Raw genomic sequence first — 16078 nt, 5'->3', positions numbered from 1 at the left:
CCTTAACCCCACATATCTACCCTGCTAGTCCCCCTGACATTAAGGGGCAATTTTCCATGGCCAATCAACCTAACCCGCACATCTTTGGAGAGCGGAAGGAAATCAGAGCAACCAGAGGAAACCCATGCAGACACGGGGAGAAAGTGCAAACTCCACACAGTCACCCAAGGCTGGAAATTGAACCTTGGTCCCTGGCGTTGTGAGGCAGCAGTGCTAACCACTGTGCCATCATGATGCCCCAGGGAAGGAGTAAAACCTATTGCATCCTAACAGAGTCTACTATATTTGTTCTCTTTTTTCCCTTTCTTATAAGCTGCATTAACTGTGAGGATTTGAAATGTTGTTTTCATGTTTAAACTTTGACCATTTTTCTTTTAAAAGAGCGATTTAAAGCAGGTTGGATTTGATGCATCTCTGGATCATCATTCATTAGTGGAACTCTCTGAGGTGGGTATGAGAGTGTAAATTATTGAATTAATGAAGTATTGACCAGTATGGGTCATTTTGAGATTTCTTTTTTTTAATCCAATGTATTATATAAAATTCATATCCAATGTATGATATAAAAATTGTGTAATTGCAGTAAGTGAGAATTGAATTCTTTTGTTCGGTACTGGTGAAGGCTTTTTTCGTTGTTCAGTGTCCTTTTTTTGTTGTCCAGGGTGTTATGCATTTGATGATCTGTTTAGGATGTGCTTTGTTAAAAGAGCCAGGACTTGTACTCTCTTGCTGTGTTTTGTTGGCAAAGGGCTAAGAATATATGAATTCAGCAATATTTAGTTTATCTTGATTTAACCTTTCGGGGGCCTGAAATGGATTGTCTAGTGGTTAAGGATCAATTTTGAGCTCTGAATATGTTAATAATGTGTTGAGAAATTGAGAAAAAGAAGAAAAATTGTGTTTACGAGAGGGGTCAGGTAGAAAATACAATTGCAAACCAACAGAATGTAAAACATTTAGAGGAGCGGTGCAGAAGCACAGAAAATAAGCAGAGGGAGTATGAAAAGAGACTAGTAGTTAGCATAGAAGGGAACCCCAAAGTCTTCTGAAGGCATATAAATAATAGGGTGGTAAAAGGAGGAGGCGGGTCACTTAGGATAGGTACTAAATGAATGCTGCATCTGTCTTTATGAAGGAAGAAGTTGATGTCCAAGCCATGGTAAAAGATGAGGTAATTCATACTGTGCTGCACAACAGACTTGTGAGCAAAGTTATGACACATAGAATGAAAGGGACAGTGACAACATGGGTACGAAGTTGGCTGAGTGACAGGAAACAGAAAGTAGTGGTTAATGGACATGTCTTGTGCTGGAGGAATATTTGCAGTGGAGTTCCTCAGGGGTCAGTGTCTTCCGTGATATATATTAATGATCTATTAATGCAAATAACATTTATGCCACATAAGTGCCACGCAATGACCATCTTCAATGATGTGGAGATGCCGGCGTTGGGCTAAGTTGGGCACAGTAAGCAGTCTCTCAACACCAGGTTAAAGTCCAACAGCTTTGTTTGTTATCACGAGCTTTCAGAGCGCAGCTCCTTGATCAGGTGAGTGGAGAGGTGGATTCACAAACACGGCATATATAGACAGAGACTCAATTTCAGGATAATGGTTGGAATGCGAATCTTTACAGGCAATCAAGTCCCTACAGATACAGACAATCACATTGTCTGTATCTGTAGAGACTTGATTACCCGTAAAGACTCCCATTCCAACCATTATCTTGAAATTGAGTCTCTGTCTATATATGCCGTGTTTGTGAATCCACCTCTCCACTCAGCTGATCAAGGAGCAGTGCTCCAAAAGCTCGTGATACCAAACAAACCTGTTGGACTTTAACCTGGTGTTGTAAGACTTCATACTGTGCCCATCTTCAATGAGAGAGCATTCAACCTTCTCTCCTTGACATTCATTGCTGAATCCCCCACTATCAACATCTTGGAGAGTAGATTTAACAGAGGTATTCAAAATCACGAGGCTTTTAGACAGATTAAAGTCAGAGAAAATGTTCATACCCGTGAAATGATTGCGAATGAGAGGGCACAGATGTAAAGTAATTAGTAAAAGAAACAAAAGCGACATAAGGAGAAGCCTTTTTAATGAAATGATGGTTCGGATTTGGAATGCACTGCCGATGAGTGCAGTGGAGGCAGGTTCAATTGAAGCATTTGGAAAGGAATTAGACTTATCTGAAAAAGAAGACTGTGTAGGGTTACGGGGAGCGGGCAGGGGAATGGTACGAGGTGAGTTGCTGATACGGAGAGCTGGTGCAGACACAATTGGCCAAATATTCTCCTCCTGTGCCGTAACAATTCTGTGATTCTGAGTATCCGTGGATTATTATCAGTCTGCATTGTGTCTCTCAACTACTGATTTGAGAGTGGGGGATAAACTAGTAAGAGATCCTGTGTATGCTTAGCAATATTTTCTTCAGTCTATGCAAAGACTTCATTTTAAGATATTTCAGCATATGCAACTAACCCTGCTAAGCTTAACAATTGACTGCTAACTTGGCTACATGTAGAACAGAAGGCTATAGGTTAGCTAAAAATTGACTGCATTCCTGAAGGATACACAATGCAGGCAAACAACAGCAGTTGCAAGAATTGTTTTTCTGGATAGACACAGCCTGAGAAAAACACTTCCAGTGGTGAGGTAAGGGTTGAAATATGTTTTGGTTTCAGTGTGTGTGTGTTCAGTTGTTTCAAGATCCAGTTCAGTTCAGTATGTTCAAGTTCAGTACAGAGCCTGGCTGAGAAGCCAGCCTCCAAGTTTGCTTTCTTTTCGCTTCTGTCATGTAAATCTTTTAAGTTCTGTTCAATGAAAGAAAAGCATTTTTAGAACTTGTACCAAGTGCTGTCCCCTCATCTGTTCAAACAAATGAATAGACCCAATAGCTAGGGAAGGAGGGAGCGGGTGGTGATGTAGAAACATTATCTATCAAATGGGGGTAAGAGGAATTTGTTGAGTCTAATTGCTCTATTTCTTTGTTTTCTAGAGGCTGGAAAATGTGAAGAAGGAAGTCGAATCTTTGAATGCAAAACTGAAATCCTACCTTGACTTGACACCGGTAAGTGCTGTGCATCTGTTTTATAGGCAAGATTAGGAACTGGTGTAGGGAGTTCAACTTTAGCCAAATGCATCTTCTCTTGTACAGTTTAATTAATTAAAATGTGACTTCTAATTCTTTGTTTCTGTGCAAGAGTAACTCTTATTTTGCAGCGTTGAACTTGTGTTTTGCAGAATTTCTACAGTGCCAAAGTGAAAATTGAGGAAACAAAACTGGAGCTGGTTAGTGTTTATCTCAACTTAGATTTTTACTTCATCTGTTTATAACTACACAGATATTATCATTCTAATGTTAAGACTGTACATCTAGTCTGGCAGATCCCAGACTCCAAATGCAAAACTATTTTAACAATGCTGGATGCTATTATTCCACAACGTCTTGTTTCCTATTACTCCTCCCTTCTTTGCCACATCTCCACCATTCTTCTTAGCTTTGTGCAGCCTAATTAGAATAAGCATATTTTTCTGATTGAAAATAATGTGATTGATCTGAGCCCGAGTTCACATAATAATATGATGATATTTACAAAACCATGGGGACTCTCTCCCTTTGAACTTGATTCTTGCCTTGTTCAATTTAGTCTCCACTCCCAGTCCCTGATAAAAATTGTCTCTGGTCAAGAGGTTTGGGAACAGGTGACAGATAATTTCTGGTAGTGCTACAAAGAAAATGATCACCATGGTGCGCAGGATGACCTGTGATGCCCACTCCCACTTACCCACCTGTTATAACTTCATTTGGTGATTAAAACTGACATCCCAGCAGTAGAGGACAAGCTTGTTCTCCATTCCTGGTTTCCTTCACAAACACCCTATCCAGAATAAGCACAAAGTTGTACTTTTCTAACTTTATCGTTGTATATTTCTGCAACTAGTCTGAGCACCGTCCCTTTGAATGTTCCTGGTTGTTTGTTCTTTGACCTCCTCACAGGTAAGGTTGGTAAACTCAGCACAAATTGGTTTGACTGTTGTTCTGTGTGTTGCAGATTTATACCTTTGTGTTTGACACTGCTGTATCTGTTACTATTTGTCAGTGATGTTTCTTCTAATCTGCATTGCTGAAGCAAATTGATTGTGTTTTCTCTTAAAGAGGATATTTCTCATCTGGATTCTTCTGGAATCTTGCAGCCCAAAAGGCACCACCATGCTCTGTAGCTTTTGCCTGTAAATTAATAAACTGATTTTCAGCTGGAGCAGCATTTGAGGCAACAATGGGCTCGGATCTGTGATCTGAGGACATGAAACATCAGTGCCTGACTGCTTTCCAGGCAGTGTAGATATCAAGTGTTGGATTGGCCGTGATAGTCTTCACAACGGAAGAGCGTTGGTAGTGATTGGCTAGGCCATATCTTTTTAAACATGAGAGTGTGGGACTCTCTGCACATATTTACATGTTTCTGGGGCTCATGTCCTAACTTTCAGGAGATGATTTTAAAGTTTAAAGTTTATTTATTAGTGTCACAAGTAGGCTTGTGAAGTTACTGTGAAAATCTCCTAGTCGCCACGCTCCGGCGTCTGTTCGGATACACTGAGGAAAATTTAGCATGGCCAATGCACCTAACCAGCACGTCTTTCACACTGTGGGAGGAAACCGGAGCACCCGGAATAAACCCATGCAGACGCGGGGAGAACGTGCAAACTCTGTATAGACAGTGACGCAGAGGGGAATTGAATCCGGGTCCCTGGCACTGTGAAGCAGCAGTGCTAACCACTGTGCCACCATCAACAAGGCACAAATCAGATCCAGGCCAAAGTTACCCATTTGAATTGTCCCCATCCACCTCCTTAATCATACACTCCTTCCAATAGCACGGTAGCACAGTGGTTAGCACTGCTGCTTCACAGCTCCAGGGTCCCGGGTTCGATTCCCGGCTTGGGTCACTGTCTGTGTGGAGTTTGCACATTCTCCTCGTGTCTGCGTGGGTTTCCTCCGGGTGCTCCGGTTTCCTCCCACAGTCCAAAGATGTGCGGGTTAGGTTGATTGGCCAGGTTAAAAAAAAAAATTGCCCCTTAGAGTCCTGGGATGTGTAGGTTAGAGGGATTAGTGGGTAAGGTATGTGGGGGTGGGGCCTGGGTGGGATTGTGGTCGGTGCAGACTCGATGGGCCGAATGGCCTCCTTCTGCACTGTAGGGTTTCTATGATTTCTATGAATTCACAGTGGCACCAGTGTGTACCACGAGGATGTACTGCAGTAGCTCACCAAGGCTCCTTTGACATAATCTTCCAAATCTGTGATCGCTACTATTAGAAGGACAAACAGCAGATGCATGGGAACACTGCCACCTGCAAGATCCTCTCCAAACCATGCACCATCCTGACTTGGAACTATTTCATTGTTCCACAACTGTCACTGGATCAAAACCATGGAACTCCCTTTGAAACAGCGCTGTGGGTCTCCCTACTCCAGATGGACTGCAGTGTTTTAAGATGGCAGCTCATGATCACCTCAAGGTCAGTTGGGGATCAGCAATAAATACTGACCTGGCCAGTGACATCCACGCCCCATGAAAGAATTCAAGCGAAGGATTTGCCTACTACCATTGAAACTGTGCCGTGGGCACCACTGGCAACTGAGGGGAAAGCTATATGATTACTGACACCACTGACCATAACCTTTCTCTCAACACCAAGTACTATCGCTAAAATCTGCTGTTATCTCGTCATTGACGGTTGTATAAATGTGGCTCAATGACTTGTCTGTTTTTGTTTAATTGAGCGATTCCTAGTAAATTTAATTTGTTCCGTGATAAAGTAACAGTAAACAAACTGCCGGGGTCTCTATAAAAAGACATGAACAGGTTAAACATAATCTTTTGAAAAATAAAATTGATTTCTCTTCCAGAACAAAGTTGATCGTCTTCTTTCTGAGAAAATGGATAATCTGAGGTGTGGGTTGCCTGAAGTGAATCTACTCAAATGAACTGAAAACTGACATTGGATCGTTTTTTTCTTTCCTGACATGAAGCATACAAGACTGTATTATTGTTTATGTGCCTGTAACTTTAACTAGCATTCTAAAACAATAGAATTCATATATTTATATATTTTTTAAAGTTTGCAATGCTAACAAGAGGTTATTAACAAGCTTGGATCAGTGATGCTCATATGATCTAGAGCTAGAATATTCCTTTCATGAGAAAATGTGGATGACATTTAGTGTGCCAAAGCTTCATAAATAGCTCAACTGTTGATGCTGTTGGAAAAAAATGTCACCTGGCTTGTAGCCAATGTTCTGCCAGTCTAAGGCTTCCATATTGATTGTTCCTTGTTAGCTCAATAATTGTATTAAATTACAATGGCTGGTGAACTCAATAAGGTTGCAGGTAGTGATGATGTGGTCTTGGATTTAATGTTTTCGAAGTACCAACAGTTGATATTCCTGATTGTTATATACTTCTCGCCTCCATTTTCCCTTCTTATTTCCATCTCAATTGTATCCTTCTTTTCCATCTTGTGTGAAGGATTGACTCTGATCCCCCATTGCATCTTATGAATTAGTGCAGGCAGGTTGTTTTATGATGTTGAGTGACCATCATAGTCTAGCTTGATTCTGTCTTCACACATGTCCTTTTCAACAATAGACAGTCTACTAAACAGAAATGGGAGATTTTTTTGCCCTTGGCCTTCTAGGGAAATAGGTAACAACAGAACTCCCACTATTAACATTGCTCACATCACCATTTGTTTAATTTGTGCAGAAGCAAATAAACGTGACTGTAATAAGTAACTATTTATGGCAGACTTTGAATATTTACTGCGCTGTTTTAAAGCTGAACATTCACCATAGGATGTATGCATACAAGGATGAGAAAAAATTGTTCAATCGATTGAACTTCAATATATCTTAGCTCTACTATTCTGCTTGATAAAATGCTCCTAATGTTTGAGTTAAGTCATCGTCCCTAATTATTACTGTTAACATGACAAAAAAAAGAATTATAACCTACGTTTTTTATTTTGATTTGATTTATTATTGTCACATGTATTAGTATACAGATACAAAGCATACTGTACATAGAGAAGGAAAGGAGTGCAGAATGTAGTGTTACAGTAATAGCTAGGGTGTAGAGAAAGATCAACTTAATACAAGGTAGGTCCATTCAAAAGTCTGATGGCAGCAGGGCAGAAGCTGTCCTTGAGTCGGTTGGAACGTGTCCCCAGACTTTTGTAGCTTTATGCCGATGGAAGAAGGGGGAAGAGAGTATGTCTAGGGTGCATGGGGTCCTTGATTATGCTGGCTGCTTTTCCGAGGCAACGGGAAGTGTAGACAGAGTCAATGAATGGGAGATTGGTTTGTGTGATGGACTGGGCTTCGTTCACAACCCTTTGTAGTTTTTGGACTGAGTCTTGGACTGAGCAGGAGCCATACAAAGCTGTGATACAACCAGAAAGAATGCTTTCTATGGTGCATCGGTAAAAGCTGGTGAGAATCGTGGTTGACATGCTGAATTTCCTTAGCCTTCTGAGAAAGTAAAGGTGTTGGTGAGCTTTCTTAACTATAGCATCGGCATGGAGCGACCAGGACAGGTTATTGGTGATCTGAACACCCTAGAAACTTGAAGTTCTCGACCATTTCCACTTCATCCCCGTTGATTTGGCCAGAGGCATGTCCTCCACTATGCTTCCTGAGGTCGATGACTATCTCCTTCATTTTGATCACCTCTTTAACCTGTGCTTAGCCCTCTCTCCACTCGCACTGTCTGTACCTGCAAAGACTTGCATTCCAACCATTATCTTGTAATTGAGTTTGTGTCTATATATGCCGTTTGTGAACTTAATTCTCCACTCACCTAGTGAAGGGGCAGCGCTCCGAAAGCTCGTGTTACCAAATAAACCTGTTGGACTTTAACCTGGTGTTGTGAGACTTCTTACTGAGCCTACCCCAGTCCAACGCCACATCTCCACTTCATTTTGTTGACATTGAGGGAGAGATTATTGTTGTCGCACCAGTTCACCAGATTCTCCATCTCTTTTCTGTACTCCGTCTCATCATTGTGTCATCAGCAAACCTGAAAATTGAATTGGAGGGGAATTTGGCCGCACAGTCATAGGTGTATAAGGAGTATAGTCAGGGGCTGAGGACACAGCCTTGTGGGGCACTGATATTGAGGATGATCATGGAGAAGACGTTGCCTATCTTTACTGATTGCAGTCTGTGGGTTAGGAAGTTCAGGATCCAGTTGCAGAGGGAGGAGCCGAGCCCCGGGGCACAGAATTTGGAGATGAGTTTTGTAGGAAAAATGGTGTTGAAGGTTGAACTGTAGTCAATAAATAGGAGCCTGACATGTGTGTCTCTGTTGTCTAGGTGTTCCAAGAGTGGTTGGGGTGTGGAATGGACTGCTTGCAGTGATAGTGGAGTCAGACACTTTAGGAACATTTAAGCGGTTATTGGATAGGCACATGGAGCACACCAGGATGATAGGGAGTGGGATAGCTTGATCTTGGTTTCAGATAAAGCTCGGCACAACATCGTGGGCTGAAGGGCCTGTTCTGTGCTGTACTGTTCTATGTTCTATTGTAGGGCCAGGGATATGATGTCTGCTGTGGACCTGTTGTGGCGGTAGGCAAACTGTAGTGGATCCAGGCAACCTGGGAGGCCGGAATTGATTTGTGCCATGACTAACCTTTCTAAGCACTTCATAATGATGGATGTCAAAGTCACTGGACAATAGTCATTAAGGCACATTGCCTGGCTTTTCTTTGGTACCGGGATGATGGTCGTCATCTTGAAGCAGATAGGGAGCTCAGATTGGTGTAAAAGAGAGGTTAAAGATACCTGCGAATACCCCTGCCAGCTGGTCCTTGCAGGATCTGAGTGCTCATCCGGGTACTCCGTGTACCCCATCCGGACCAGTTGCTTTCCGTGGGTTTACTTTCAAGAAGGCTGCTTTGACATCTGCAGTGGTGAACTTGGATATAGGTTCGTCTGAGGCTTCGGGGTGGAAGGCGTGCTCTCGCTGACCTCTTGCTCAAAATGGACATAGAATGCGTTGAGTTCATTGGGAAGGGATGCATTGGTGCCGGCGATTTTATGTGCCTTCATCTTGTAGCCTGTTATGTCTTGCCTACCTTGCCATAGGCAGAGGGAGTCCGTGTGGCTAGACTGGGACTCTAGCTTGGTCCGATACTGTCTTTTGGCATCTTTGATGGATCTCCGTAGATCATATTTGGATTTCTTGTATAGGTCAGGGTCGCCTGACTTGAATGCCTCAGACCTGGACTTCAGCAAGCAGTGGATATCCCTGTTCATGGTTTTTGGTTGGGAAACACATGGATTTGGCACACAATCTTCTACACACTTACTAATGAAGTCAGTTACTGTCGTGGCATACTTGTTCAGGTCAGTCGCTGAGTTTTTAAATATTAACCAGTGGCTTTTTTGGCACTAGATTGTTTATATTGGAATCTGAACTATTATTAGTGTCAAGTGATACTAATACTGTAGATACTGGAAATCTGGCAGCATCTGTGGAGAGAGAAACTGAGCCAACTTTTCAGTTCTGACCAGTCTGATGAAAGGTAATCGACCTGAAACATGAATTCTGTGTCCACTTCACTGATGCTGCTTGACTTGCTGAACAAGCCAATATTCTGTTTTTATTGTCAAGGGAACTTATTACAATTTGAGATTTTTTAAAAAAAGCTTGATAACGTAAATTTGTCAAGTAAGTAAGGAATCTCTTTCATTCTCAACATGGTGTGCTATAAAAATTTTCAAGCTGTCAATTTCTGTCATTGTGCTATGGCAAAGGATGCGGTGATATAAAAATCGTCCTTCCCAACCGGTGTTTCACCCTAACTTCCGACAAGAATATGAATCCAAAAGTGTTAACAGCAATTAGCTTTCTTGTTAGTTCACTACTTGAACCACCTGAACTGACTGAGCCATAGAGACCAATAAGTGTTCCAGTTTTGATCCCTGATTTGTGTTAATTTGGCTGATTGGCCATTCGCAGGGTCATCTTCTACATTTGGTCTTGAGGAGATTGGGTAGGAGAAAATCCAAATTAAAAATACATCTGTAAAATTGTGGTTATGATGGAGTTGGGATTGGCTATATCCTCCATGGCAAAACAGCTTGAAGCGCCTCCTTTGTCTTCCTCTTTGAGTTGGACGGAGAAAAGTTGCTTTGGTAGTCAGGACTCTGACATGGCCGGCCCAACGGAGTTGGTTTTGGTTTAACATGGCCACGATGCTGATGCTACTTGGCTCCTTCAAGGACGCTGATGTTAGTACACCTCTCCTCCCAGCTGATGCAGAGAATTTGTCTCAGACAGCATTGATGGCACCTTTCCAGGATCTTGAGGTGGCGTCTGTACTTAGTCCATGTTTCTGAGTGATTCTGAGAGAATCACTGCCTTGTACACAACGATCTTGGTGTCAGCACGAATGTCGTGGTCATTGAAGATTCTCATCCTAAGGCGGCATTCATGGATTGGATATGATGTTGGATCTCTGCATCGATGTCAGCCTTAAATAAGAGGTGGCTCCCTAGGTAGGGGAAATATTTCAGATTTGGGAGGGTTTCGCCATTGATCTTGATGGAGAGTGAGTGAGACCGGATCTTGTCCTGGGGCAGGTTGATAAAGGAATTGAGTCTCAAGGTAGAGACCGATTCTTCAATATGCTTCACTGAAGGTGTCAAGCATGGCTTGGAGATTCTCTTCTTAGAACGCTGAAATGGTGATGTCATCTGCATACTGAAGTTACTGGAGTGATGTCTTATTATCTTCTTGGATTTTACCCGGTTGAGGTTGAAAGGTTTTCCATCTGTAATTTAAATATTATCCAGCTGGTTGACATGAACACAAAATATTTGGTTACAATTGCTTCTAACTAGTTGCTTTAAACTATCAAATCAAAGGATAGCTGAGAGATGTTCCAGTCCCATAACTGTATCTATTTCTTCATGAATGTTTGAGTCAGGTGGAATGCATTTCTCCTAAATGACCATGTCCATTTTTAAAACTTAACTGATTGATTTGATTTTAAAAAGCATGGGCTAACTGAAAGATCTGTGATCTTTGTTTCCTATGTGAAACGAGACTGCAGGTGTCAGCAAGATTAATCTAAATAAATAATACAGTACAGTATTTTGTAACACTGACATGAGTCTGAAAGTTGATGCTAATGTGGTTGGAACTTGATAAATGTAGCTCAATTTTACTGTGAAATGTTATGGATTGGAACTTGCATGAGTTACTGACTTAAAGTAGTAATGCACATTAGTTTTGTGGTCAGTTTTAGTAACTTTAAAGCAGTTTCTGTCTTATGTACACACTTGTTTTGCTGCGGTGTTGTGTAGGTTTTATTAAGTGGCCGAGTAAGGAGAAGGGAGGGTGATAGGGAAAATGTGATGAGATGGGGAGTACATTAAAATATACACTTTATGCAGGGTTGGGTGGGCTATGGCTGCACACCTGTTGACCATAAGTGACAAAAAAAACCAAAATCTCAGCTCAGACAAACCTAATATTTATAAATAAGAGTGAATATAATTAATTTTCAAGGCTGCTTTCCGATGGCAAAGATTAGGTAACTTTTTTAAAAAGGTGGCATGGGATGGCAGTGGTTAGCATTGCTGTCTCACAGCGCCAGGGACCCGGGTTCAATTTCGGCTTTGGGTCGCTGTCTGGGCGGAGTCTGCATGTTCTCCCCGTGTCTGTGTGCGTTTCCTCCGGGTGCTCCGGTTTCCCCTCTCAGTCCGAAAGACGTGCTGGTTAAGTGCAGTGGCCATGCTAAATTCTCCCTCAGTGTACCCGAACAGGCGCCGGAGTGTGGCGAATAGGGGATTTTCACAGTCACTTCATTGCAGTGTTAATGTAAGCCTACTTGTGACACAAATAAACTACAGCAAAATGATTTGCACAGTTTTCAAAACCAGGATGGAATTTGCCAACAAGCAAGGGAAAGGTTTTGTAACTCTTATACTGAATCAGTTCTGGGTTGAATTTGAGATAGTTATTGTGTGAGAAAATGAAAACGTATTTAAAATGGCGGCAATGGAAGAGGCTGGAGCTGGAACATTGCTATGGTAACCTTCAGGAAGAGAATCGCTTCCGGCTCACAGGCGCCTGACCTTCCGCTCGTGCAGCCGGCGAAGCGGCTGCCATTTTGAGAGGAGCGGCAGACGGAGAGAGAGAGGCAAGAACCGTGGCCGGGACTATGCTGCCGGTCCAGCCACCAACCGTTTTGCGCGCGAACACCCAGCTCGGGCGCGCTGCTGTGTGCGATCCCGACGTTTAACATTACAGCTCGGAGGGACCGGAAGTCGGGGAGAGAGAGGGGGGGGGAACTCTATTGGAGCCGGAGGGAGTCTCCGCCATTTTGGAGAGGCGGCTGGCGGTCGGTGGGTCGAAGTGACTGTGTGGAGACAGGCCGCAGCCGCCCAGACTCGGGAGGAGGGTCTGCGCCACTCCTCCACCCCCCCACGGAGTCGCCCTATCAGTGACCGCGCGCAGCGCTGCTGGAGTGGCAGTGCGCAGGAGCGGAAGTGAGCTTGTTTTGGGAGCCAGAGAGACAGACTCAAAACGGTAAGAACCAGAGAGAGAAAGAGAGAAAAGGAGAGGGCTGCACGTGAGAGCTGGCAGGGGAGAAGGAACAAGGGGCAGAGGGGGGCGGATGGATGGACGGATTGAGAGAGGGTGAGGACCGGATTCCTGGGATAAAAGGTTTGACTTGTGAGGAAATGTTGAGCAGATTGGGCCTATACCCTGTGGAGTTGAGTAGAGAGATTGAACATATCTGATTATGAAGGTGCTCGTCAGGTTAGATGCTGAGAGGATTGAATGGGGAATCTAGAATCAGGGTGTAATGTTTAAAAAGCCAGGGGCCACCCATTTAAGGTGGTGATAGGAATTTCTTCTTTGCATGTCGATAATCTTTGGTACTGTCTTCCGCAAAGAGCACTGGAATCTGGGACATTGAAAATATTAAAGGCTGTGTTAGATTTTTGATGTGCAGGGCCTTCAGGGTGGGCAGGCAGGCAGGAAAGTGGAGTTAAGGGTGCCGTCAGATCAGCCATGATATTTTTTGAATGGCAGATGGCCTGCTTTTTCCCATCTTTTTATGTCATTATGGGAGGAGGAGAGATGGGAGGGAGAATGGGAGCATAACAAAGTGATGGGCAAACAAAGATAAAGCGGGAAATGTAAACTTAGTGAGGGAGAGAAGGGGCTACATACAGATAAACAATGAATTAGGTGCTGGAATAAGGGCGATGCAAGGAGGAAGGGTGGACGCAGATCATTGCGATTCACTGAGATATGTATATAGACGTGTATGTGTTTTCAATCTATATATGTGTATATTAAACTTGAGATAAGCATGATATGCACGGGCTTAAATAAGGAAAGCAGGCTTGGCAGGCACATGTGTATTTAGCAAGTGAGAGGTAAACCTGAGGTGACAACAGAATAATCAGCTTGTATTTCTGTCATACCTTATACGTTATATCTCTGGGTGTCTGAAAACACTTCATGCATAATGAATGACTTAGAAGTGCAGTCACTGCTGTTATGTAGACAAAGGTAATTTAGCACACCAAGATTCAAGTCAAAGAAATATGACATGTTTGAGTTACTCTGTTTTTGAGAGTTGTCTAGGGTGCTAGAATTTTTTTTTCGTTGTACCCTGGTGCTTTTAATGTGGAGATGCCGGCGTGTGGCTTTTGCTACCAAATAAACCTGTTGGACTTTAACCTGGTGTTGTTAAACTTCTTACTGCTTTTAATGTCCCCACTAAGAAGAGACTTTGGGGTTGACGTACAAACTTAAGGAATCTGGGAGGCCAGAAGTCAGTGAAAGAAATAGCAAAGTCTGCTAATATATGGGGAGGAACAAACTGAACAGAGATAGATGATTAAGACAGAAATTGGTGCAGCCATATTGAAAAGCAAAGTTTAGAAGGGTCAGGAGGCCTTGGGACAAAGGGAGTCAAAGGTTCATGTTTGGAAATGGAGAGAAGTACTTTGGAAAACATTAAACACAGCAAAAGGCAGGCAGATGGACTCAGGGAAGATAGTTTTGCTAAACCTTCACAAACCACTGGTTAATCCTCAGCTGGTATTGTGTGCTGTTCTGACCATGCTTGGGGAAGGACGTGAAGCCCTGGAGAGGATAATTAATGGGATGATGCCAATGATATGGGATTCAGTTATTTGGAGAAGCTGAAATGTTTCTCCTTCGAGTCAAGGATTCAGAGGAGAGATAATAAAAATATTCAAAATTATGAAGGGGTTTTAATAAAGCAGGAAAGGAGAAACTATTTCCTTTGGCAAATGAATCAGTGATTAGCACAGAGGGTTGTGTAAGATCTGGAACACTATAGTCGAATCATGTTCCATCGTGATTTTCAAAAGGCAATTGCATATGTACTTGAACAATCTAGTTTGTTGGATTATGGAGGAAAAATCTGGAGAGTTGGACTGAATTGAAGAACATTTTAAAGAGCCAGTACAAGTACAATAAACTCAATGGCCTTAATGCTGAATGATTCTAAGGATAAATGGACAGAAACAGGGGAAGCAGTAAATGGTATACTAAACACATGCAATCCTGAGGACAAGGTAAAAGACGTAAGAGGGTAGGCAGTGTCGTGCAACCATATAAGGGCATAGATTGCAGGAATAGTGCAGATGATCCTCAGTTTAATGTCTCATATGAAATATGGTCCCGCTGCACTGCTTTTAAATGTCAGCCTGGCTTATGTGCTCAAATTTCTGGAATGGGACTTGAATTCACCAAGGCTGAGAGAAAGCTATGCGACAGAATGAGTCAAAGATCTGGCATAGAGAAAGTTGGCCATAGGCAAATTCTACCTATGATGGAACAACAGAGCAAGGGTTGGCCTTGAGCCTGGAAATGTTGGAGAGCTGTGGGTATGCCTTAGAGTTAACAGAAACGCTCAGAGGTATAGATAAAACTGGAGATTGAGGAAAAACATGTAATATCAGGTCAACTTTTTGATGGACAGACAGGATGCAAGAGAAAGATAAAGATAGACATCCATAGATCAAAGAGAGAAGGAGACAGACAGGCAGGCTTGCAGTGAAATAGATGAACCAGGGATGGAAAAGAGGTGTGAACAAACCTAGAAAGGGAGGTGGGAAATCTGGGAGTAAAATTGCAGTGGCAGGTGGCCGTGGAGCAAAATAAGCTTAGGGAGCTTGAGAAAGAGTGAAAGACCAAGGAATATGCAGAAAAAGGGGGAGAGATGCACATTGGAATGAAAGAGAGAAGCTATGTGCTGTTTGATTAAAAAAGCAACAATGACTTAAAACGTCCTAAATTTTGTAGGATTTCATGACATCCATTGTGAGAAAATTACCTTCAAATTACACCTAACTTTTACAAAGAAGCATATTCCAGATTGCTGGGAAGTGATGTGATTGCACTGGAGGGGGCGCAGAGGAGATTCATTAGGATGTTGCCTGGGATGGAACATTTAAGTTATGAAGAGAGGTTGCGTAGGCTTGGATTGTTTTCATTGGATAGAGAAGGCTGAGGAGCGACCTGATTGAGGTGTACAAGATTATGAGGGACATGAACAGAGTGGATAAGGAGCAACTGTTCCCCTTAGTTGAAGGGTCAGTCACAAGAGGACACAAGTTCAAGGTGAGGGGCAGGAGGTATGGGGGGAATGTGAGGAAAAACTTTTTTACCCAGAGGGTGGTGACGGTCTGGAATGTGCCGCCTGGGAGGTGGTAGAAGTGGGTTGCCTCACATCCTTAAAAAAAATCTGGATGAGCACTTGGCACATCATAACATTCAAGGCTATGGGCCAAGTGCTGGTAAATGAGATTAGGTGGGAGTTCAGGTGTTTCTCATGTATAGGTGCAGACTTGATGGGCTGAAGACCCTCTTTTGCACTGTGTGATTCTAAGAATTGTAGCTGTAGAGATTAGAATCAAACAAGATTTGGTGATCTGCAGCACTAGATGGATGGTCTGATTTTGATACTGCATTATTACTAATGCCGCAAATGTACTACTTAAAAATAGCCAGATT

At 42.7% G+C, this 16078-nt stretch overlaps 2 protein-coding genes across 7 annotated transcripts in view; both read left to right on the top strand.

Moving 5' to 3' along the window:
* The window catches only part of haus1 (HAUS augmin-like complex, subunit 1), a 44161-nt gene extending 34562 nt beyond the window's left edge, over positions 1-9599 (top strand). For 3 of the 4 annotated variants that reach the window (XM_078222803.1, XM_078222811.1, XM_078222817.1), the window contains 4 exons: positions 382-447; positions 3000-3071; positions 3245-3292; positions 5914-9599. In XM_078222803.1, the coding sequence (XP_078078929.1) occupies positions 382-447; positions 3000-3071; positions 3245-3292; positions 5914-5991 (264 nt within the window). In that variant the 3' untranslated portion in view covers positions 5992-9599. The remainder of the gene's footprint in view (positions 1-381; positions 448-2999; positions 3072-3244; positions 3293-5913) is intronic. The other variant, XM_078222795.1, reaches the window with a different exon arrangement.
* Positions 9600-12161: 2562 nt separating this feature from the next.
* ark2n (arkadia (rnf111) N-terminal like PKA signaling regulator 2n) overlaps positions 12162-16078 on the top strand; it is a 113165-nt gene continuing 109248 nt past the window's right edge. For 2 of the 3 annotated variants that reach the window (XM_078222738.1, XM_078222745.1), the window contains exon 1: positions 12162-12604. The gene's annotated coding sequence lies outside the window, so the exon portion shown is untranslated. The remainder of the gene's footprint in view (positions 12605-16078) is intronic. The other variant, XM_078222731.1, reaches the window with a different exon arrangement.

Source organism: Mustelus asterias, chromosome 1 (genome assembly GCF_964213995.1).
Source record: "Mustelus asterias chromosome 1, sMusAst1.hap1.1, whole genome shotgun sequence".
Classification (NCBI taxonomy): domain Eukaryota; kingdom Metazoa; phylum Chordata; class Chondrichthyes; order Carcharhiniformes; family Triakidae; genus Mustelus; species Mustelus asterias.
The sequence above is the reverse complement of the archived record's forward strand: the minus strand, read 5'-3'. Positions and strand labels throughout refer to the sequence as shown.